Here is a 22920-nt window from a genome sequence, read left to right as displayed (position 1 = left end):
AAATTTGCCAGCATAATGAAATATTCATATGGGTATCAGGGTGAGGAGATGCGATTCTTCCAGTCCAGAGAAAGAAGAAACAAAGATAATAAAACAAGAGGCCCTGAACAGATTTCACAGCCCATCAGAGAACAACTGAAAACCTGATTTATTTAATGTTTTTGTTCTTTTAGATCACACGAAGGCAGCCACAAACCAAATTACCTTGATACGTTGCAAGGACATAAAGTTACACTGTGTATAACATATAGCCAGCACCTATGGATTCTTAACAAGTCTTCTGCTACATCAACTGTAAAATCTTGGTCTGTTTTGCAAGCATATATGTGATAAGTCTTCTGCTACATCAACTGTAAAATCTTCATTTCATATATATGCAAGCATATATATGAAATATGAGAAAGATAAATTACAGGATTTGTGATTCACTGTCAGCAAATCCAACTCACGTTCTATTAAGTTTCTTAAGTTCGATGTAGATGGGGGAAAGCAAAAAGTGCTCCCATAATATTTTGCACATACCAGTTACTACCATATTTATTTTTTTAGTTCAAGCTTTTAAAAAATGGAAAGCTTTACTCCTAATTCCGCAAGTAAAGTTAAAAGTTTAGGACCCAGTCCTTTTCCCACCAGGACCTATGAAAGTTCAACCAATAACTTCAATCAAAACGCACAGTATTCCATTATTAACTGAAATATTGCAGTAATGATTTAATAGAAATCTACAATTGCAATGATGTGTCACGTTGCAAGTCTTTGAAGGGTTGCAAATACAGGGAGCTATCTGAAATGGAAGAAATAAGAATTCTGACAACTTTCTAATTTGAATCTATTATTCTACTATGTTTTTTGGAAAAAGTACAGAACACTTATAATGCATTGTTATTGCCAGTAGTTATTCACCATTCTCATTCAAAGACCTGAGGCATTGCCTATACTTCTTTCATCAGCTCAGACTTAACAGGACAAGTCCTTTCTCTTCGCTGCCATCTGTCAATACCAATAAAAATCTACAGAAACCCCAGATACTCATAATCAAAAGGAAACCTCAGCTTACTAACTGATTGCACCTGAAACAATATAATTTTTGTTATTGTCAAACATGGAAACTGAGAATCTGAAGACAGTGGCTCAAAATTTAATTAAGGAAAAAATGAGTGTCTTCCCTACCTCCATTTTGCAAAATTTCCTAATAAAAGCCATCTTTGCCTACTAGAATTAAGGGTTACATTTAGTTGTAAACTATTTCTCAGACTGGATCCACTCTTTTAAGCTATGAAATTCAAGGATTCTATGCATCCAACTTGTCTCAGGGGTAAGATTCAGTTGTTTTGATTAATGTTTCCAATGCAAACAAATTACAAAGAGTCCTGAAGCGGATAAAAACACAAATTACTTTTTCAGTTGGGAATGGATTGTTTTGACTTTATGACAAGGCAGTTGCTACTCAAACCAATTATAAGAATTATAAGATAAGGAAAAATTGGAAATAAAACCTTATCTTAAAGACAACTATTAAAATCTCATCCATATGATCAGAAAATACTCTCAGCCTTAAATTTTAATATTTAAAAAGAATTTTCCTTGTGCTTCAGAGGTATTTGTATGGACTACGTACGTCCAAAAGTGAAGGTCAGCAATGGAACAATTTTTTAAGAAGGGGAAGGTTAAGAAATTAGAATTAAGTGCTGAAAATAGTACAGCTGAGATAATTGCACATCCAGTAACAGAGAATTCAGAATTCAATTCCGAATATACAGGATTTCATTGCAGCACTGCTTACACTTGCCAGGCAACGCGTATTTACTAATGCACAGGAATAAATCTCACACCAACACACACATGACAGAAGTAGTAGGCATTTTTCATTCATTTTTCTCTACGTGAGGAAAGTTGCTTTTTTTTTTTTTAAGGAAGTGAGGAATGTTTGCAAAGCAATTTCCCAAAGGGGAGTCAGTTTAAATTCAGCTGCTAAAACCTGGATGTAATGCAGTTATTTCCCAGTTTTGCCTGCAGGCCATACACATTCTTGTTGCAGTCAGTGAGGTTTTAATTTTAAAAACTAAAGCTGTTGCAACCTGGAACTTGCTGAACTTTCACGAAAAAGCATAAGAAACACTGCTCTAGTCATAGTTACCTATCTATCAGAATAAGCAAATGTATCAGTGAAAGGCATTGCTGAACTAGAAGCTACGTTGCAGGAGTTTTATTTACATGTCTTAAAAATCTGTTCTCCTCTGCAGAGAATACGCGCTGCATAACAGATCATAAAATGAAAATTATTTTGTTAGCAGTTAATGGTATGAAACAAAAAAACTCAAATGATTTAAAAGGCAAAGGAAAATTCTATTCTTACAGTGCCTACTAATCACACCACAAATGTAAATATGAGATTTTGGTGGTGGATTCAGAGCAGGTTTACATAATTAATTCTTAAGAGCCATCTATTCCCAGATACCTCTTTTTGTAGATCGAACAGCAAAATGAAGACCTTAGCCTGATGAAGGTTTCTGCCACAACTCTGACAAATTTTCACTACTATCACTGTCTTAAATGTCTTTGCCATTAGTTATCCAAAAGGTTATGCCATTGCGTAGACACAAATGCACAGTAACAACTTTAAAACTTAATCTGTTCTTTACTTAGGATGGATAAATACTGACTCCTACCTTCGATCTTTAAAATATTTTAAAGATAAAATTAAAAATTCTAACTTCAGCTAAAGCTTGAACTGTCTCAATAGCAATTTCAGCCCCAAAGGAGCAAATAAAATCTGGCGTTTAAACCAGAATTATTTCAAAGGACACAATCTGTAAGTCATGACAGTTATAGAAATAAGACACTGTAATTAAGATTTTTGTACTAAAAAGACTTCTTTGTACTATAATATACTAATGAAACTGGAAGTAGCTGATCTGCATCCTACATCAGCAGGCACAGATACAATTGAAATATTTAGTTCAATGTAAGTTTCATTCTAATTTTGTCAGTGTGTTATTGCTTCTACACAGCAAAGATAGGGTTCGGGTAGACGACTCCGCAGGCAATTTTCTTGACTGTCATTAACAATGGAATAAGACACCCACGCTGCTGGTACAACCTTAGCTTAATGTTTTAGTTATTTGTCTCCCAGAAGGATTACAGTAGGAATTAAAATTAAAATCTTACTTGACTTCACAGGAATGGATGCTTAACTCTTTGTGTAAGACTCCACTTGTAAGATGAAACACCAGGACCGAGCCATTACTTGTACCTACAAAAAGTGATTTTAAAAAATATATAGACCAGTTAAATTCTTCTCTTCCGTACTTCAGGATGTAGAGCTATTTATCTTTCTCTTTTTTTCTTTTTTACACCTGTAACTATTACATTTTACAATTTTAGAAAAGGCATTTTGATGTCTAGTGCTTAAATCCCAAATATTAAACCCTCCAAGGTTCTCTGCAGCCAGTGAAATCCAATTGGATCAAGACACTTTTCCTGAACCTATTTGCAGATCCTGCAGAAAAGCTGTTCGTTCTTCTTGCATTTCCCCAACATACCCAGTTGCAGGAGAAATGAATGTTTCTTTTTGCTTTGATTACTCAAGATGAGTAAATGCTTCAGGGAAGGGTATTAACTATTATCCACCAATAACCCCATGGGAGAACCATGGGCAGATTTTACCAAATCACTAAAGCAATTCTGCTTTCTCATCCCTGAAATAATGACCTCTTTCAAATAACAAATTGATAACTTAATAGCTATTAGCTTCAATTAGATCAAATACCTTCTGAAACACTGAAAATTACAATTTTCTGTTAGACACTGGGAAGACTTACTTTTCTTTCTCCTTTTTCTTTATACTCATATCAACTTTATTAAATACAACTATGGATATCTAAAGAGCCATTCAGGGACCTTAAGTCTAGAATGCTGCAGACCTTGCTGTAAATGCACTTTATACCCGTATATTAGTTTCCTAATCTTTATATTTCAGCTGTTTTAACAGGTACAGATTATATAAAATCAAAAGTCACATTTTAGTAGCATAATATCACAGTAGCATCACATAGTACCACATAATGATAGCTTGCCTATATTTTAGAGCACTACTGTTGATGGTATTTTTAGCTCAGTAATAACAGAAGCATTACAAGAACTGCACATATACATCCATACATAATTACGGTGTTTCCATTACTGGAGTGAGATCCTCTTTGTAGGCCCCCCTGCTTAATATTCACCTTCACAAAAACCCCACACCCTGTTCAAAAACCTACAGTGCCTCTATAGCATAGACAACCTTAAGAATAACAAAAATCTCTCAAGTCTGACTTGTGACAGGCACAGCCTCAGCAGGGTAGCCCAGAATCAGCTGGTATCTTAGATATATCAATAGCATTTTTGAACACAAATCCAGAGCTGTAATTTTACAACCTCCTCCAACCTTTAAATTACAGCATCTCTGTATCTACTGTTCCACTCCACTGACTGCAGCCTGTCTGTGTACACTGTGAAATCCCTGATGTGGCCTCAAAGAGCATGCCAGAAAAATCTGATTTAAATGGGGAGAACTTGGAGTCAATAATTCAGGCGCTTGCTGGCAACTATTCTAATATCTAGATGAGTTTAGCTATATTTGTAATCAGACAGAATAGATTCTGGAAAAATTACATGCTTTAAGTATGTTTTTAGGTACTTACATGAGAACTAAAGTACAGTCTGTGTCAAGTTGATTTACTTATTTTAGAAATGCAGTTGCTACAGCGGTCTGTATTTATTGATATTTAGAATGAAGTGAGAGCAGCATGTAAAATGCCGAGTGTGTCAATGGACCAGTATCATAGTAAATGAAAGAATGCTAATATATTGCTATTTTTCACATAGAATTACCTAAACCCAAGACAGGACAAAAAAAGAATCTGCAGACTACCATGGCTACAAACTAATACAAGTGTTGCTATTTGTGGTTCGTTACACAGTACCAAAAAATAGATTTTTCTCTGTATTAGTAGCTATATTTCTATTTAATCTAGAATATATTCTTTTCAGAACAACCAAAAAACTACTCAAGGTACGTACCAACAGCAAGGATTGGCTCATACTGTTTAATATTTTTTGTTGTAAGAGGTGGGCACATGCGGATAGCAAACGGAGGTAAAGGAAGTCCTGACAGGAGTCCAGTCAGGAGAAATTTGAGGTGCACTTCTTGCAGAAAAGGACTTTTTAATTGCTCTTCCCCAGCAACCGTGCCTTGCCCTGCTTAAAAATTAAAGTTCTTGTTGTAGAATTACCTAAACCCAAGACAGGACAAAAAAATAATCTGCAGACTACCATGGCTACAAACTAATACAAGTGTTGCTATTTGTGGTTCGTTACACAGTACCAAAAAATAGATTTTTCTCTGTATTAGTAGCTATATTTCTATTTAATCTAGAATATATTCTTTTCAGAACAACCAAAAAACTACTCAAGGTACGTACCAACAGCAAGGATTGGCTCATACTGTTTAATATTTTTTGTTGTAAGAGGTGGGCACATGCGGATAGCAAAGGGAGGCAAAGGAAGTCCTGACAGAAGCCCAGTCAGCAGAAATTTGAGGTGCACTTCTTGCAGAAAAGGACTTTTTAATTGCTCTTCCCCAGCAACCGTGCCTTGCCCTGCTTAAAAATTAAAGTTCTTGTTAGTATTACATTTTAATCTGAGATGTTATGGAAAGTTTATAATATAAAAATCATAAATGAAGTAATATATATATTGGCAATGTTTATTTAAAGGGGCATTCCTTCCTGCTGAACTCTGTATGGTAAAAGTTTCTAGAAAACTTGAGGCATTTTGTCCTCAAAGGAGGAGGGGAAAAAAATTAAATGCAACCACTTCAGTCTTCTTCCAGAATCCAAGGGTAGTTTAAATTGTCTTCATCTGCTTAAGATTACTTTTTAAAAATGAAGGCGTTTTGGCCAAATTTCATTTTAAATTACTTCCCCCCTCCCCCCAGTGAAAATGAACTTTGAACATTGGTCCTCAATATAAAATCCTCAAACAGATTAATTTGATAAATTCTTTAGAGAACAGGAATTCTTGTCTTTCAGAATTACTATTTAAATTGCACAGAAAATATTTCTAACACCTGCAGTTTCTCAAATAAGCTCAGATTTATAATGATTCAAAAACTCTAGGAATGCGTAGCAGTAATATTAGAGAAAGACATTCTTACCAATCATGTTGTCCAGTGAGAGGTCTGGAAGCTTACTTTGGGATGCTCCTACTGGAATTCCACAGAATGAGACTGGGGAATACAAAGGTGAAGCACTTGAACTGCTGTAAAAGAAATGAAAACAAGTTTTTAGTACAAACCGGATCATCTGTTGACTTATGTCCTCGATCTTGCTTTTTCCCCAGGGTGTTCTTTCAATATTCCTACCACTTATTAATTGCAGAATATTTTGAGAAGATTATTCCTAACATCAACTTCCACAAACAACTGTACCAGGAGATAATGCACGCAAAGATGTACAAAATTTAAAATAAACTTTCATCTTCCTTACAGAGATATCTGTACATAATAGAAAAAGAAACAGACGCATCCCTTGTCCTGAAGTGTACCTCAGCACTGAATGGAAGCTTTTAAATGCATTGTGTATTAATATGTAGAGCTATGGTGATGAATACAGTTAAGGAACAATCATAAATATTCCAGTATTTAAGAACAGATTCCCAAACTTGGGAAACAGTTTTTGTTAACCTACATAAACTTCTTATATAGGATCCAGATGACAAAACCCGTGACCGAAGCCCAAACAAATGAAACAGGATTGCCCCTGAATATAAAAAAATAGAACAGAACCTTAGAGTAATACTTAACTTCACAGTCTTGTGAGATATCTGTGCGTCAGGTTTTTGTGTTATGATACCTTTAAAAATCTCACTTTAACAGACTTTGAATTCAAATTTTAATTAAGACCATCAAATCCAGCAAGACCAAGAGCTAATGGAGGAAGACTCCTTCAAAATCCATTAAAGACTCTACACTAACTAGAAATATGCTTTACTTTCCAGAACAATCCAACCCTATCCAGAATCCTGCAGGCTCAGTGGTTCTTATATTATTACTTCATTTTTCCTGGTTATAAAATCATGACAAAAAATCAATGCTTTAGAAACAACCCTAAGAATCCAAGAAGTAAAACCCAGCAACATATGGATCCTAAATAGCTCTCTTGGATATGCATCACAAAATATCCATCTAACAGTACTTTTGAGAACACCAAGAATAAAAACATTAAACCATTGATAAGCAACAAAAGGATCTATGTTGAAAATTTGGTACTTTCAACATTGAAAAGTGTACTAAGAATTCTGAATTTCTTTTATAGCAGTAAGTTATTTATTTTATTCAATAGCACTTCAAAGGTCTATTGCAGCAGAACAACCTTAATACACTGAATGTTTAAAGAACTGTAGTACTTCATATAGTATTTTTAGAGCCTGCTCAAAATCTAAAACTCTAAATGCTTTGTATATAAAAAATACTGTTTATACCACCATATTCCAGCCACCTGCTGTACAGCCTTGTATTGCTCTGTGTCAAATTCACACAAACGTAGCAGAAAACCTTTCCCCTACTAAAAATGTAGTTCCTTCCAGACTCATTTTGCAGTTCTTTCATGTGATTGAAAGTGAGATTCATTCCTGAAGAAAATTATATAGTCTGAAGAAAGCCAAATGAGAAGAAAATGTTCCCCCAAAATAACGTGAATATTCATTCTTATCTTTTGTTTCCTCATTCCTACTGCGTAGTATGGAATTATTTTTTGAAGAAAGGAGAGTAAATATAATTTCTTGACTTCCCCAAAGCAATGGAACTATCTATGTGGATGATGTATTTTGTTCCTCTTCCTTTCACTCATACACGTGTACAGCACGTCACACTACCATACACACAATGTCATCACTGTTGCTTTTAGAATCTAATTAAATACCACACGCCACTTGTAAATGTAACAGATGGAAGCTTTGATAAGAAAAATAAATCCCATTACCTGCTACGCACATTTCTGCCAGAAATACTGGATTTTAATTCCCAGATCATTACCCTGCCATCGCTGACTATGAGAGCTGCAGAATTCTCATTCACGGGGCAACACACCATACTGAAGGGTCGAACCGTTTTTGTTACCCTGATCGCATCGCACTGACTTCTTAAATCATAAATCAGCTCCTGAACTGGGTCTGGATCTGTAACATCAATGTCCCACAAAGGACAAACAATTAGAACAGAAAACATACGATGTGAACAATTAACAGAGGTAGATTTGCAGAATGACCGAGCTCTTTGGCTGAAATCCACATGCTTCCTGTGCGGCAATTAGGAAAAGTAATCCAAAACTATATCTTGCTGTATACACCACCGCTCTGAACAATTCTCCAAAATGTAATTTTGCCTTTAAAATACCTTATTCCACTTGAATCTTGCCAAATCTAAAAAAATTACTGTTTCATATCTGGGGAGAAAGTGATTCTTTCTCCACAATCCAAAACTCATTTGGTTTACTGGTAAACCTGGAAGCAAATAACCTTGTAGCTCACTAGAATTACCAAACTGCCAAACAAAAATGTATCAAAAAAAACCCAAATCCAACCCAAAAACTTATTTACATTTACACAAATATGTTTTCCTTTCTTTTTTTCCAGTCTACTCCATTATATTTAAAATGCCATTCTTAGTAACGTTCCATAAAAGTGACAAAGATAGATTTTAATGTAAATTTAAGCCCAGGTGTTAGTTCTAAGACCAATTCTTCCAATTGACCAAACGGCTTCCAAAACCCCGAAAAATATGTTTTTTTCTTAAAGACAAAAAGAACAAACCAATCATCTTTTATCTAAAACATTCTTGTATATGTGACTGCTATGCCACTTCATAATTAAAGTATTATTTAGTGATAAAAGGATATTCAAAATAATATAATCTTATTTTGCTCTACATTTCAGGGAAGCAAAAAACAATTTTGGGAGATTGTAGCATAAAATTAAATTTCAATTTAATGTATAGGAAAAAAAAAACACTAGAAGGGCTGTAACTGACCATCCTCTAAGATGCGTGATGATTAATGTTTATGTTAAAGTAATAATTAAAATACCTTAACATTCCTTTCTGGACATTTTTGACACAAAACTTACCTGGCTCTTCATTTGGAGTTCCAGTTATACTGCAGCTAGGCCTGCGAACTCTTAAAGTTATACAGCCATTTTCATGTAGGCAAAATAACCCATCACGCTGAAAACAAGGAATTACCTGGGTAAAGAGACACCACATTCCATTGGGTTATCAACATTTTATCCTTTGCAAAGTACGCTGATGTATAAGCTGGTGACCAAAAACATTGCTATTAACATAACACTCAGTGAATTTCTTTAGCTACAGTACTTGTGACCAAGGAAGTCAATTAATTCGAGGAATTCAGTGAAAGTTTTTGTTTTAATTGTTTGCTGGTTTGGGGTATTATTTTTTTTAATGCACTCAAATATATTCTTTTTAGCTATCATGTGTTTTATTTAAAAAAAAAAAAAAAAAAAAGCTTCCTTCTTTTGGTATCAGAATTGATGGCATTTTTCCCCCTGGTGAGCTAACTTCTTTTCGTCCTCCAGAACTAACCAAAACACAGCTATCAACGAGTCATGAACGTAAATATGATCTTAGTGAACTTCTACAATGTTAGAAACCAATCAGATTTTCCTTACCTGTAGGAAAGGCACGCCTGTTCTTTCAATTGCAATCACACCCACTGTCTGGTTCACTTCCAAGTCAAGAATCAAGATTTCTCTGGGATACAGTAACAGCATGTAGTTTCTTTTAGAAGGCAAATATGACAACTGAAGACAGTCGTTGAGGGTTACAGATTCAGCACTGGAAAACATCAGATATAAACTTTATTCAAGTTCAATATCAACAAATACTCCAAGTTCAAAACAGAATTAACAGCATAAATTTTCCTGCAGCTGCGTTTTTTCAAGTCTTCCCTATTTTCATTGCCAGGGAACTGCAGATTTCCATTTAATTGCTACAGCAGTGCAAAGCATCACTGACCTTTAAAAGACACACACTCTGTTGACTTTTGTCTAAATAAGATTATAGTGTCATTTTTAAAATGATATGTAATTCAAATGGAACAAGTGTAATTCCTGCACATCTCAACTACAAAGCAATTCAGCTACAAACAGTGCTAGCTGCCATGACATTTAGTGGTATTCATGGGAAATTACCCTTAAACATACTGCTTACTTCAATTTTTATATTATTATGCATATCACTTTATTTTGAAATGAACGGAACTAGCCTATCAAGAATACCAGTCTTCAATCTCAAATAAAGTAGCAAAGAGCAGGATTGTTCATCACTCTGTTGACTGTTAACAGGAAACTGGCTGCAAAGTAAAGAGGTTCATTAGGTACATGCAATCCAATGAACTGTATTTAAGGCACATTGAAAATCATCTTCATACTGTGCTCAGGTTTGAAGGTCTCTCAACTGATTTAATGTATCATCTTTCAAGGGTCTTTTTTGGTTTTAATCTCCTCATTCTACCTCAAACTAAACCCTCCTTATACTCATTCCTTGCTTCAGGAGTATTACTCACCTTTTCTCTGCAATCACTTTCCTGACAATCTGCTGCTTCGCTTTCCTCAACGTTTCCCTAAACTAATTATAAACTAATATAATATAAAATATACCATTTTTCCTTCCCCTTCTCTCATTCTACTCTTTTTTTTGGGGTGTTCTGGGTGGAAAAAGAGGGAGAAAAGTAAAATCTATCGTAGACTTAGTAATATTCATATACAACTTAAAATGCAACCAGAGGAATAAAGAAATAAAAAGGCATCTTTGCTGATTTGCTGTTATTACAGAGCAAACATAAGGCTGCCACAGAGTAGGTACTGTCTCAGTATTTGCAAAGCAGGTGTTCTGTCCAATGCAGCACAAATTAGGCATTACAGAACACAAAATGACAACATTATGCCCTTTAACTTCATACAAAAATCACAATTTCTTAAATGATTACCAGAGGAAGTATTATCAAGTCTTCTGCTTCAGCTTGCAATTTAAATACTTTATCAAAACAGGGCATAAATAACATATCTGCACTAAATTTTGGTGTGAAGTGCTACCTGAGAATAGTCTGATTAGTTTGTTCTCAAATAGACACTTGAGATATAATTTTATTACTCAAACAGAAAGTACAAAAGGAAAAAAGAATTATACCACACAAAGGAAAGTGGTCTAGAGAATTTCTAACAGAAAAAACTAAAACACCTCAAAACGCAACAACTTTAATTTTAGAAGGTAAGAAAGTAGACAAATGTATAAATTCTAATTTTATTTATACACTACTGACTTAAAAAATGCCTCCTATTGCAGTACCACGTACAATGTCAGAATGCTAAGTCTTCTCAGGTATCAGTACTTACAGAATTTCTATTCTTATTATAGCCCTTCTCATTCCACAATTGAAATGAATTACGTTAGCCCACGTTTACCTTTTTTCCCCGCCTAAGAAAGATGTTTCTGAATTTACATTTGCATCAAAATCTGTTAGAGAAGGGAGAACATTCTGTCATTAACTTATGTAAAACAAGCTGGGATGATATGGCTGTTTTTAGGAACAGAACAGGACAAATGACTGTCAATGTTTTATCCTCACACAACGTCCTCGATACAGGACATCCAACAATCTGCCTACACCAATAAATTTTCCTTCTTTAAACCTAATTATCTTACAGACTTTAATTAAATGACACCTCTAAAACATACAGTTATACAAAACATTATCTGAGAAGAAATATTTGCAACCCACCTTGGTTTTTCATTACTGATTAAGATTTTAACTCTATCAAGGGCTTTTTTGGCCCCCGTGGCAGCAGCCAGCTTGTTGTGAGAAGGGCTGGAATGGGGACTGGAGATGTAAACTTTCTTCCCTGAGCTGGCAGGAGCTTTGGAAGGAGAGAAGTCGGAGATGAACACTATTCCTTCGCTGGTGAGCACTGTACCAAGAAAAGCAAATTTTAGTACAGCAAAATACAATACACAATTTGATTCTGGTGTTCCATTTTAATGACATTTTGGTGGAGAGAAATGCTAATAACTTTAATAATACCGTATTAGGTAGAAAACTCATAATTCTAGACAACATGCACCTTCTACTGAAAGAGCTGCAGATGGTCCATTACAATTAATTAGATCCACAAAACTCAATTTTTCAAAATTAAGTCCATAGAAAAAAAAACACAACAGTGGGGATTACTGGCAGAAATCTTTTGTTTCTTCAGTACAGTTATTTTCTCTCATCAACTATTTTTCTTTAAGCTTCACCATGCAAATAGAAGGCAGGGTTGCCTATGTTGGCTGTATCACCAGTTTTTTGTTCTCAGGCAGAGCAAGGCTCAAAGAATCGTTAACTCACATTATTTATGTTGCAGCATAAAGATTCAACAAAGCTGTAAAGATGTAGCTAAGATTTTACTACATTTATACAACTTTAGGTTGAATGGTACAGCAGATTTAAAAACAGACGACTAAAAAGACTGGAAACTGCACTGTCTCATTATAGATGAGGAGTGATCAAGCTAAATTAAAGAATAAAAGGCTGACTCACTTATTTCTCTTAGTTTCTCTCCATTATTCTCTCCAATCCACTACTTTATTCTCAACATTTTAGTTTAACAATTTTCCTGGCCACACATATTCACATCACACTACTTTATACGTGCAAACTTACGAGCTAGGTGTGATGGATCAAAGGGGTCAAATGAAAAAGACAGAATATTTTCAGCATAACTTTTCTTCCAGAGTTTGGTGCCTGTGTCTGCATTCCACAGCACAATATAGTTTGGTGGATGAACGGCAAGCAGTAAATCTCTAGAAGCATCTTGATTCCACAACCACTGCATGTCTGTCAAAAGAAAGAAGGAACAAAAACCAGTGACATTAATTTAAAAATAAAAAGGTTGTTCTATTTAAAAATAACTTTTCTTCTGTAATACCTCATCTTTAAAGAAATGAGTACTGACTTGTGAGTAACAAGATGTTTCTATTTCACAAGTCTAAAAAATAACTTCCTTTTACAGTCTGAATGTGTGTTTTTAACAAGCAGCAAGACACTGGGTTACACATACACACTCACGCACACAACCCACATTCAACCTGAAGAAGTCAGACCTTTTCATCCAGTGAATTCCTACCTGAAACAACATACTGTGTTATCCTGAGTCACTGCAGAGTCAAAAGGAAAAGAACCATACAATATCCCCATCAATACTTGGGAGGACAGCATGAACCATACACCCTTCCAAATTAATATGCGAGATGGTGTCAGTATTGGACCTGGAAACAAATGTCTTCTCCACTTCAAGTATCTTTTAACAGAGAGTCTTAAGTTTAAGAGGGAAACAAAACTGACTGTAACACACAATCAAGAATACAAGTACAATGCTTAAATGCTAGGGGCAGTCTGAGGAGGTTTCGGTTGTCAGCCTTCATGACTGGGCATCATTTGGGCACATTCAAGATAAATGGAGATAAAAGACTATGTTTTCCATCAATAAGAACAGAGAGACACCTCAGTTCCTTGAAAGGAGCTGTACTAGAGCTACCAACGTGCTCCATGGGGCAGTGGGTCAGGCAGGCAGTGGATAAAATCCCTCCCTCCCAAATTCAGCTCCTACCACTAACTGCACAGTCTCACCAAGGCACAACTTCTCTACAGCTTGTTCCTACATATTAAGATGTCGAAAAACCTTCCTTTCTCAGCCATTCTTCTGTTTTATCAATTCAGCTTTTGTAGAGCTGCTAAGTGCTTCTCACTGGATTTCAGAGGAAAAAAAAATAATCCAGCCACGTGTGTCCTGATCAGTTACACTTTAGGTATATAAAAGGTTAACTCCTTCTCAGCTGAATGCAGAGTTTGGATCAAATAAAGGAGAGTGCCTTACACTGCTGCATGGCTTTTCTCCTCACTGAAACAGTGAGGCTCCAGCTGTTACCCTTCAAAGCTCTTGCAGATAACACACAGAGAACCAGCAGCTCATCCTGGTGCTCAATCTCTCTATTTGCACCATTTTCTACAGTCTCGTAATAACAGCCAGAGGCCTCAGAAAGAGAAGGAAAAGAAAAGAAGCTGCTTTTGTTACAGACTATTGCTGAATCAAACCAGGGAGTTAGGAAAGAACAGAATTTTAATTTTGTTGCTCTTTTTTTTTTTCCTCACTCAGTAGATTGAAAAAGCTTCATTGGGGAATAAAACCTGGAGAAATCTTCAAATGGCATGGTCAAAATTCCACCAAACACTCAGTGAATACATGTCAGGAGTAAATAAAATGTAACTTATAACATCAAAAAAAAAGAAATAGAACTAATAGAATTAACTGCAGTCAAAAGAATACATTTTCAATGTCCCTCTATCAGACTTATAATACTATATATACATGCATAGTCTTTATGAAGAATTATAACAAAACCCAACCAATCTAATTTCGTAACTGGGTTTTCAAATAATAGAATTCCAAATAAAAAGCAAGTGCAACACAAGCATCATCACGAGTTTTTAAAATAGTCCAAATAAACTACAAGTTATTCTTAGAAACTCATGATTGTAGTTTCTCTGGGACAACAAAAAAAAAAAAAGTGTTCTAAATTTTACTTCAGAAATAATGTGTAGACATATTGCTAGTGTGGGCAGCAGTAGCAATAAAGAGAAATCCAGAGCACGCAGCAGAGCATGTAAATGCTGCTGTGCTTGCAGAGTTATCCCTCCCAGCTAACCCTGAAAGAACCAGTCTGATGCTGGACGCAGCCCACTTGCAGCACCAGCTCAGGGACTGGAACCAGACCAGCCCCGGCAGCCCAGCCACAAAGTTAAGCAAATCCCAGTGCTCCAGCCAGCTCCTGGTCAGCTCTGTTAGGACTGGTTCCAATAGATAGAAAAGTTCCTACCACGAGAAATTAGAATAAAAAAACCCAAGTTTTACAATAGCAGGAAAGTACTACTATCAACTATAAACTGCGCCAATCAAAGCAACAGTAAAAATGATATCGAGTGTCTGATGCAACCAGGAATTTAGTCTAGATCTTTTGATTCTCTTTTCTAAGCTCTAGCCACTACCTTAACTTTTTCACTGATGAAGTACAACACGTTAACTAATGAAAGGGAACGTCTGATGGATGACACCTTACTAATAGATGAGCACAAAAAGAAGCAAGGAAAAAGACACTTAATTATTCCTTTCTAATATATTCTCTTAATTGCATGATACCTGGCCAGTGGCTACATTTTCTATTCTCTAGCCTTCATCAGACCAATTAAGATAGTACTGACCTCTAGGCAGGCTTCTAGATATTTCTGCTTCTAACATAAGCAAACATAAATCTTCTATAACTTGTATCATCATGAATGCATAGCTCCTTTCCCCAGGCTTTTTTTTTTTTATTTGGGTTTTTTGTGGGTTTTGGTTGATCGGTTGGGTTTTGCTTTTATTTTTTACTTCCCCCAGAGACCTGTGAGATCCCTCAATGAGAATTTTTTATTCTTTTTCTTGTAATGGGATAAGGAATCTTAAAACATCCAGCTGCCCTGAACTGCTTGGGTAGAGTTTAGCTGGTATTTTTCAGACCTTCCCAGCTGCACTGAGCTACCACCCAAAAAAAAGAATCAAAAGCAGGAAATACCACCGCTAAACTGTCTGCTCAAATGAAAGCCAAACCCAGTTATTTATACTATCTCAAAACTTCCTCTTTCTCTTGACTGTTTGTGTTAATCCTTACTATTTATGTCCATTTAACTACACTTGAAACCTAATTAAAATGTGGTCTACTCAGTTGCAAGACTTCCTGCCACTAACTCCAACTATATGTGAAACCTACCTTATTTACAACTGTCTTCCATGCTAAAAGTTATACAATAACTTGTCCTTTCTCCACCTTCCCAGCTGCACTGAGCTACCACCCAAAGAACAGAATCAAAAGCAGCAAATACCACTGCTAAACGCTAAAAGTTATACAATAACTTGTCCTTTCTCCATTTCACTTTTCCCATCTTAATATTGCTACTTATGCATAGAAAGGCTCCTATGAGTCACACGAATGCACAGATGCTCAATAAAACTTTCTCTCTCCAGTTGCATTGCAAATGTATTTCATTTCACTTTTCCCATCTTAATATTGCTACCTGTGCATAGAAAAGCCTCCCTGCTCCTATGAGTCACACAACTGCATAGATGCTCAATAAAACTTTCTCTCTCCAGTTGCATTGCAAATGTATTTTGCTAGTATAGTTGATCAGAAACAGCTACATAACAAATTACCTGTGCATAGAAAAGCCTCCCTGCTCCTATGAGTCACACAACTGCATAGATGCTCAATAAAACTTTCTCTCTCCAGTTGCATTGCAAATGTATTTTGCTAGTATAGTTGATCAGAAACAGCTACGTGACAAACTAACTAATTGTCAAAGTATACGTGCATAATCAGAACTCTTTAACTTACAGCAATGTAATACTGTCAAATACTACACCACTATAGATGACATTAACAATCAGGTGCAACGCAAACTGCACTACATCCCCAATTCAAGAGCAGGAACTTTACACCATAACTATTATTATTTCAATCAATAAGATGAATAAAAATAAATTGTAACTTTTTTTTCAGAAGATCTTAGAAAATGTTACCATAACGTATTAAATCTCACAGCATCCCTCTGGGAGACAGTAAGTCTTTTACTTACCATTTACATAGAAAACAAGCAAACAGATCCCAACAGTAAAATTCAATGGCAGAACTGAGCATAACTTGTAAAACCTTGGTGATGGATTCAGACACAACGCTCCATAAAATAACTTCCACACAAACATCATGCACTATCATTACCTTGAATTGGCTTTGCATGTTCTTGTATCTCACAACGAGCTGTTCCTGTCGCCACATCCCATACAATGATTTTTCCACTAGTATCAGCAGAAGCTAAACGTAAAGAATACGGAGAGCCAATATTGTGATGGTAATTTTCTTTAGCCCACTTAACCTGAAGATACAGATGAAAATTGGTCAAAGGAGGCAAACAGATATAACAAAGACTTCATATTTTTCAGATGGATAAAGAAATAATAAACAACTCAACAAAAAAAAGCATATTAATATTTAATGTTAATAGCATCTGAGAAAGCATGCCTTTAAGCTACCATCAGTAGTGCTAATTTAAGGCATGTTGTAACTGTGCTGTATAACTGTATGGTTGGTATTTTCAAATTACGTAAACCAACAATCCTTGTTCCTGAAGGTAACTACAACAACCCATAAATACATGCTATTAATATAAAAAGTTTACTCAAATATTTATAAGAAACTAAATGGCAATATTTAAGGTGCTGCAGGCACTTGCAACCCTATACCCACTGATTTCCAAACTTTTACACATATCCTAAAACATGTCATTTTCCTAATCTGTCAAATATATTATGGTATTATGGAGGAACATACATATTGTCTCACGTCAAGCTACTTGCTATTTTATAAGAAACTAAATGGCAATACTTAAGGTGCTGCAGGCATTTGCAACCCTATACCCACTGATTTCCAAACTTTTACACATATCCTAAAACATGTCATTTTCCTAATCTGTCAAATATATTATGGTATTGTGGAGGAAGGAAGGTTAGTCTTTCACATACATATTGTCTCATGTCAAGCTACTGTTGACATTTGCTAGCTTTTTGGTCCTTTTCTGCATGTTGCCACCACTGATTTCCACATACCACTTGCTGACTTGGGATTTCAGCCTGCATGGGCTTGCAAGTTGGCAATAATTATGAAAACTATGTGTCTTGAAATGTGAAACATTCTGTCTACAAGTCTCCAGAGATTATAAGGAGATAACACTGACTCCTTCCTTATCTATTCAATATAGACTTGTCTTGCTATCTGCTTTAAAGGCGAACTTCTGCCCCTAAGAGAGACTGAAGACACCAACAGAATAAAGAAATCTTAATGCTGAGCTAACAGGAGTTTACCTACTACAAAACTGACACGGTGGTTAGTTAACCGTGTGCTGCTACAGTACCTGACAGTGAAAGGGTGAGGCCAAACAGAACAGTTTTTGCAGATATTGAAAGCATGACATAAAAAAAGATAAAACAGAATTATCATTTGGCACCACCGACTTTGCAGCATGAATTAGATTTATAACAGCATTCAGAGCACTGTAGCCACCTTTGTGCCACCCCTCGCAGAGGTGTGACCAGGATGTATCTCCAAAGCCTAGCTGAATAAATTAAACAAACATTACATGTGCACAGCAAGCAATCTTCAAAGAGGTCTAGCTATAAAGTCTGTTTCTACCAGAATAACAAAGAATTCTTAGGAGAGTCTCCTCTACCTGCAAATTCCAGTTTTGCAATTCCTGGTTCCCTGCTGTTCAAAAAAAAAATTACCCATGAGGATACCTGCATGTATAGCTATTAAAAAAAAAGTAATTATAGAAAACTGTAAAGCTATTTCTTCTTCAGGTAAATATATTACTTTGAAGAAAATTCCAAGTCTGAAAAACATCATTTCCCAAAGGAGGAGCTGTCACCAACAACAAAAAGGAGATCTTTAACACGATCAGTTTCAGCCAGAGCTCATGCAGCTCTAACACCCTGAGCCCTCTTATCTCATTGCAGTCGCACTGCTCCAGTTTGCTATCTGCTTTAAAGGCGAACTTCTGCAGCTCTAACACCGTGAGCCCTCTTTTCTCATTGCAGTCACACTGCTCCAACAAGAAAAATCAGACACAACCCACTCCATACAAAGTTACCAGTATCCCACAAACACCATATTGGCACGTGGACAACTAACATGGATCCACTTCCACTGAAACCATTACCTGACACAGTTTTGACAGCCAAAGGCCAAGAAATATTTAAAGGAAAATAGTTAGACTGCAGAAGGCCTATGAAACAAGTGCTTTTCTCTTTGCTTTTTTATTGCAGATAGTGGTGCGTTTTGACAGCAGACTTCTTACAGATCCCCACCAGCTTATTTACACTCGGCATTTACAAACAAACAACAAAAAAAATCAGTTAGGAATTGCAGGAAGTTTCTTACAAATGCACGTAAAGGTATCAGCAATGATCATGGCCTCTAAAAAGTAAACATTATATGAGAAATTATTATAAGCAGAAGAGAATTTCTCTTTGTTCTTTCTCCTCATAAATTAGTCATGTTCTTACAGTCTATTTCTGTTAATAAAGCATCAGATAGTGATTTTGAAAAATTATCTTATGAACTATATAAAGACTGTTTGGACTTCAGCATTCTGTTTCCTATTGAAATAACGTTATTTCTCAAAGCTAGCGAATGTAACTGAAGCACATTAAAATGTTATCATTACACGGATCAAAAACTAATTTTGTTACAACCTCTTCCCTAAGCTAAGTGGAAATTTTAAAGCAGAATCGTCATTATAGCTGCTACCTCCACACTACCTACATTTTGTATTTTTTACACAGTTATAGACATTGGAAATGATTTGTTCACTATAAAGGGCAGCTTGAAGACAACTGGGCTAAGGGTACGCTTACCCAAACAAGACACCAGAAGTCAAGCAAAGGTATTGACTCACAGAGTGCTGCTTACTCTGTGGCTGCTGTCGTGGACACACCTTTGCTCTGAGATAACTGAGAAATAACCTCTCCTCACTGAGAGTCAGGTAAATTGCCTCACACTTGTCACCCGAGAGACTATTCATAACAGTGGCACAAGCTTCAAGTTGACAGTGATGTTTGGGCAATCCTGAGAATCCTCAAAATTCACTGAAAGAATTCACTGGGCAAATATACAACATGCTGGAAGAAATCAGGTTTCGCACCTTTGTAAAATTTTAACATTATTATTTTTAACATGTCATAGCATACAGTTTCAAAAAAACAATGTAAAGTATCTCTTAGAAACCCAACCCTTCCACTTTGCTTTTTCCTAGTCAGTTTCAAAATTCTGTCTAATCAAGCAAAATTCCTAAACTTTACAACCGTTTTTAAAAGCTCCAATATCATTATCTGTATGGCTCTCGGCCAAGATCTTGTCTAGATCTGTATCAGTTTTGCCCTACCCAATATTTTCACCCAGGATTTTAACACTTTGTTACTATTAAAAAGTGCAGTTAATTGGACTCTGTAGACAGAAACACATTATCCTATATAAAGATACATAAACAATATCACCATCTGTGTTACTACCGAATATACTGAAATTGCAAAAACACTCACTAAAAAACTCGAGCTCTTTAGTGTGCAGAAAGACATCATCAGAACACAATGGCTCAGAAGTCAGTAAATTAAATACAAATATTTTGTCATTGGGTTTGATAATTTTAAAATATAAAAGTGGCTATATCTGATACACTATTAGCATATCTATATGAAGATAATCTATTCAAAGAAAATTACACATGGGAAAAAAATTGAGTGCGATTTCCAGAAGGCACATTCAAACTTTTTTTTTTTACTACAAAAACCACCAAAATCCCCCTATCTGAAAATCTATTTTTCTTCATAAATCACTGTCTTCTAAAATAACATTTGAGCGAAGGACTATCAAACATTACATCTACCAGCCAAACATTCCTCTAAACCCTGAATGAATCTGTCATTCTCCACACACAAAGAAATAACATATCAAAGAAATACATCCTGTTCCACACTTGACCCAAAGTCAAACTCTGCAATTTCAAGTCAAGGACCTTCAAAGGAAAATACAGGTACCCTACACTTAAGCTTAAATTTTAGCCATTTTTTATCACTAATATAAATGTTCAGTTTGTCTACTATTGTTCCTTTTCTATAGGTAAGAAGAGAAGTAAAAACCTAGAAGTAACTTTCTAGTCAAATGGTGAACTGGTTACAACCACAACAGGAAAGATCAGCAAGGGCATCAACAAAGAGGTTCGCCTGATAATTTGTACTGTTCATATGAAATTCTGTCATGTTAAGAGCCTCCTTAGCAATATTTATGTCTGTGTTCTATAACACTAACAAACGTTTCCAAATATTCTATACCTTCTCTAAAGATATACCACCAACCTCAGCTCAAATTTCAGCATGTATGGTTTGATTTAGCTATAAAAGAGATCATGTAAAATACCCGTATTTTACAACAGATTTTATGTGAAAATCAAGTGCAATAAAAATAATACATGGACCAGAACCAAGTGATATACCTTAAAACTTAATATATTTCTCACCTTGACAACGCTAGCTTTGTGTCTTTCCAAAACCTGTAAAGTCTGAGCAGTATTGGCATCAACTATCAGCACAAGAGAATGACATCCATATGCAATCAAACCTTGCCAGCCCCTAGAAAAGCACATACCACCATCAAACAAGGAAAAAGAATAAAAAGCACTTCACATCAAGAATGAGGCTTTTTTGTGTAAGCTTAGTGCCTGCTACTAGACATAAATATCAAAGACTAAAATCTATTTAATAACGTAAAACTCAAAAGCATTATAAAATGCCACTGCTGCCCTGTCTGCTGAACCATTTGCTGATGGAAACCCAAGCCAAGCGCCTCTTTGTGTCCACCTATAAAAATCCTTCTCTGTTAGCTTAAGACATCACATAGGAATTCATGACACATTTTAAATATAAGCACACAGGTAAGCAGTAAATTTGCAACTATATAATTAACAATTGCATCTTTTTTTTTCTTCTTTTCTTTAGATAAAAAAGGTGCATGTGAACAATGATTACAGTAACAGTGAAAATCCACTGAGGCCTGTCTGACTTCAGCCACCAGTGACAATTATAGAGCAAGTAGGAACAGCCAAAGGAGCAAAACAAAGCTTCAAACTAAGAACTTTAGAAAAGAATGGTCACTGCTTTGTGAGCTGACAAACGCAAAAGCCGCAGTTTTCAAAAATTACTTGGTTCAGCTATTTTGTTTAATTTCTCTTCCTAAGATTCAGTAGTATAAGGTTAACGCTTCTCAGCGTTGCCGGGTGAAGTCACCGCTCAGAAAAAATGAATACAAAAACCAATATACGTGCTGGCTCGGTACATTAACTCTCACACAATAACAGCAGTAGAAAGCAGAAGAAGCTGCTCTGATCTCTACAGTTTGCGGCACCGAAGCAGACCTCTGCCCGGAGAAGTGGGACCGGCCCACACTCCTCCCTGTCCAGGAGAGCGGCACCTTCACCGGGCTCCCTGCCCGCCCCCACAGCGACTAACGGGGAGGGTTTGCACCGTGCCTGGCAGGAGGAGACTCCCCTGGGACACAGCAGCACCCCCGCTTCCAGACACAAACAAAAAGGGACCCGAGTATTTGCGGTGACCGCCCCGGCCCGGACGGTGGGACACGATTCCCTGGCAGGGGGGCACGGCCGACCCTCCAGAGGGATGGCTCCCCCCGCTTCCCCACACGCCCCGCACCTGCCGCCGCCGGCTGAGCCTCCGCACCGGGACCTGCTTAAACCCAAGGGTCTGTGGGGAAGCGGGAGGAGGCAGACCCGGGGCAGGCAGCGGGGAGCCGAGCCCACCCCGCGGTTCCTTCGCCTCAGCCCCGGGGGGCTCGGCGGGGCTCGGCCGGGGACCCCTTAGCCACCGCTCTCCTCTCCCCTACCCGAGCCCGCCCGCCGCCTCACCAGTCCGCCGCCCCCCTGTTCGGCGCGCTGAGGGCGCCCGTCAGGGTCCTCGCCGGCAGTTTGATGTTCACCGTGAAGCGCTGCATGGCGAGGCCGGGGAGCGCCGGGCCCGGCGGGGCTGCCCGAGCCCGCGTAGCCGGTAGCCGAGAGCGCCGCGGCCCTGCCCAGGAAGCGCCGCCTCGGCGGTACCGCCGGTCCGTCCCGCCGGGGTCCGCCGGGGCCCCGCGGCTCGGGAACGGCAGTTCCGGGGTCGGCCGGTGCCCGGCCC

General features: G+C 37.0%; 1 protein-coding gene across 1 annotated transcript in view; it reads right to left on the bottom strand.

The window, feature by feature from the left end:
- Positions 1 to 22807, bottom strand: part of WDR11 (WD repeat domain 11) — a 44720-nt gene extending 21913 nt beyond the window's left edge. The window contains exons 1-11 of the mRNA XM_014945338.1: positions 22653 to 22807; positions 21252 to 21363; positions 16904 to 17057; positions 12759 to 12932; positions 11838 to 12024; positions 9727 to 9892; positions 9166 to 9280; positions 8025 to 8220; positions 6200 to 6303; positions 5466 to 5642; positions 3169 to 3253 (exon numbers count right to left, since the gene is read on the bottom strand). Coding sequence (XP_014800824.1) covers positions 3169 to 3253; positions 5466 to 5642; positions 6200 to 6303; positions 8025 to 8220; positions 9166 to 9280; positions 9727 to 9892; positions 11838 to 12024; positions 12759 to 12932; positions 16904 to 17057; positions 21252 to 21363; positions 22653 to 22738 — 1556 coding nt within the window. The 5' untranslated portion in view covers positions 22739 to 22807. The remainder of the gene's footprint in view (positions 1 to 3168; positions 3254 to 5465; positions 5643 to 6199; positions 6304 to 8024; positions 8221 to 9165; positions 9281 to 9726; positions 9893 to 11837; positions 12025 to 12758; positions 12933 to 16903; positions 17058 to 21251; positions 21364 to 22652) is intronic.
- Between the last annotated feature and the right edge of the window lie 113 nt (positions 22808 to 22920).

This window comes from Calidris pugnax, unplaced genomic scaffold (genome assembly GCF_001431845.1).
Source record: "Calidris pugnax isolate Ruff unplaced genomic scaffold, ASM143184v1 scaffold89, whole genome shotgun sequence".
Taxonomy (NCBI): Eukaryota; Metazoa; Chordata; class Aves; order Charadriiformes; family Scolopacidae; genus Calidris; species Calidris pugnax.
This window is presented reverse-complemented; position numbering and strand designations above follow the sequence as displayed.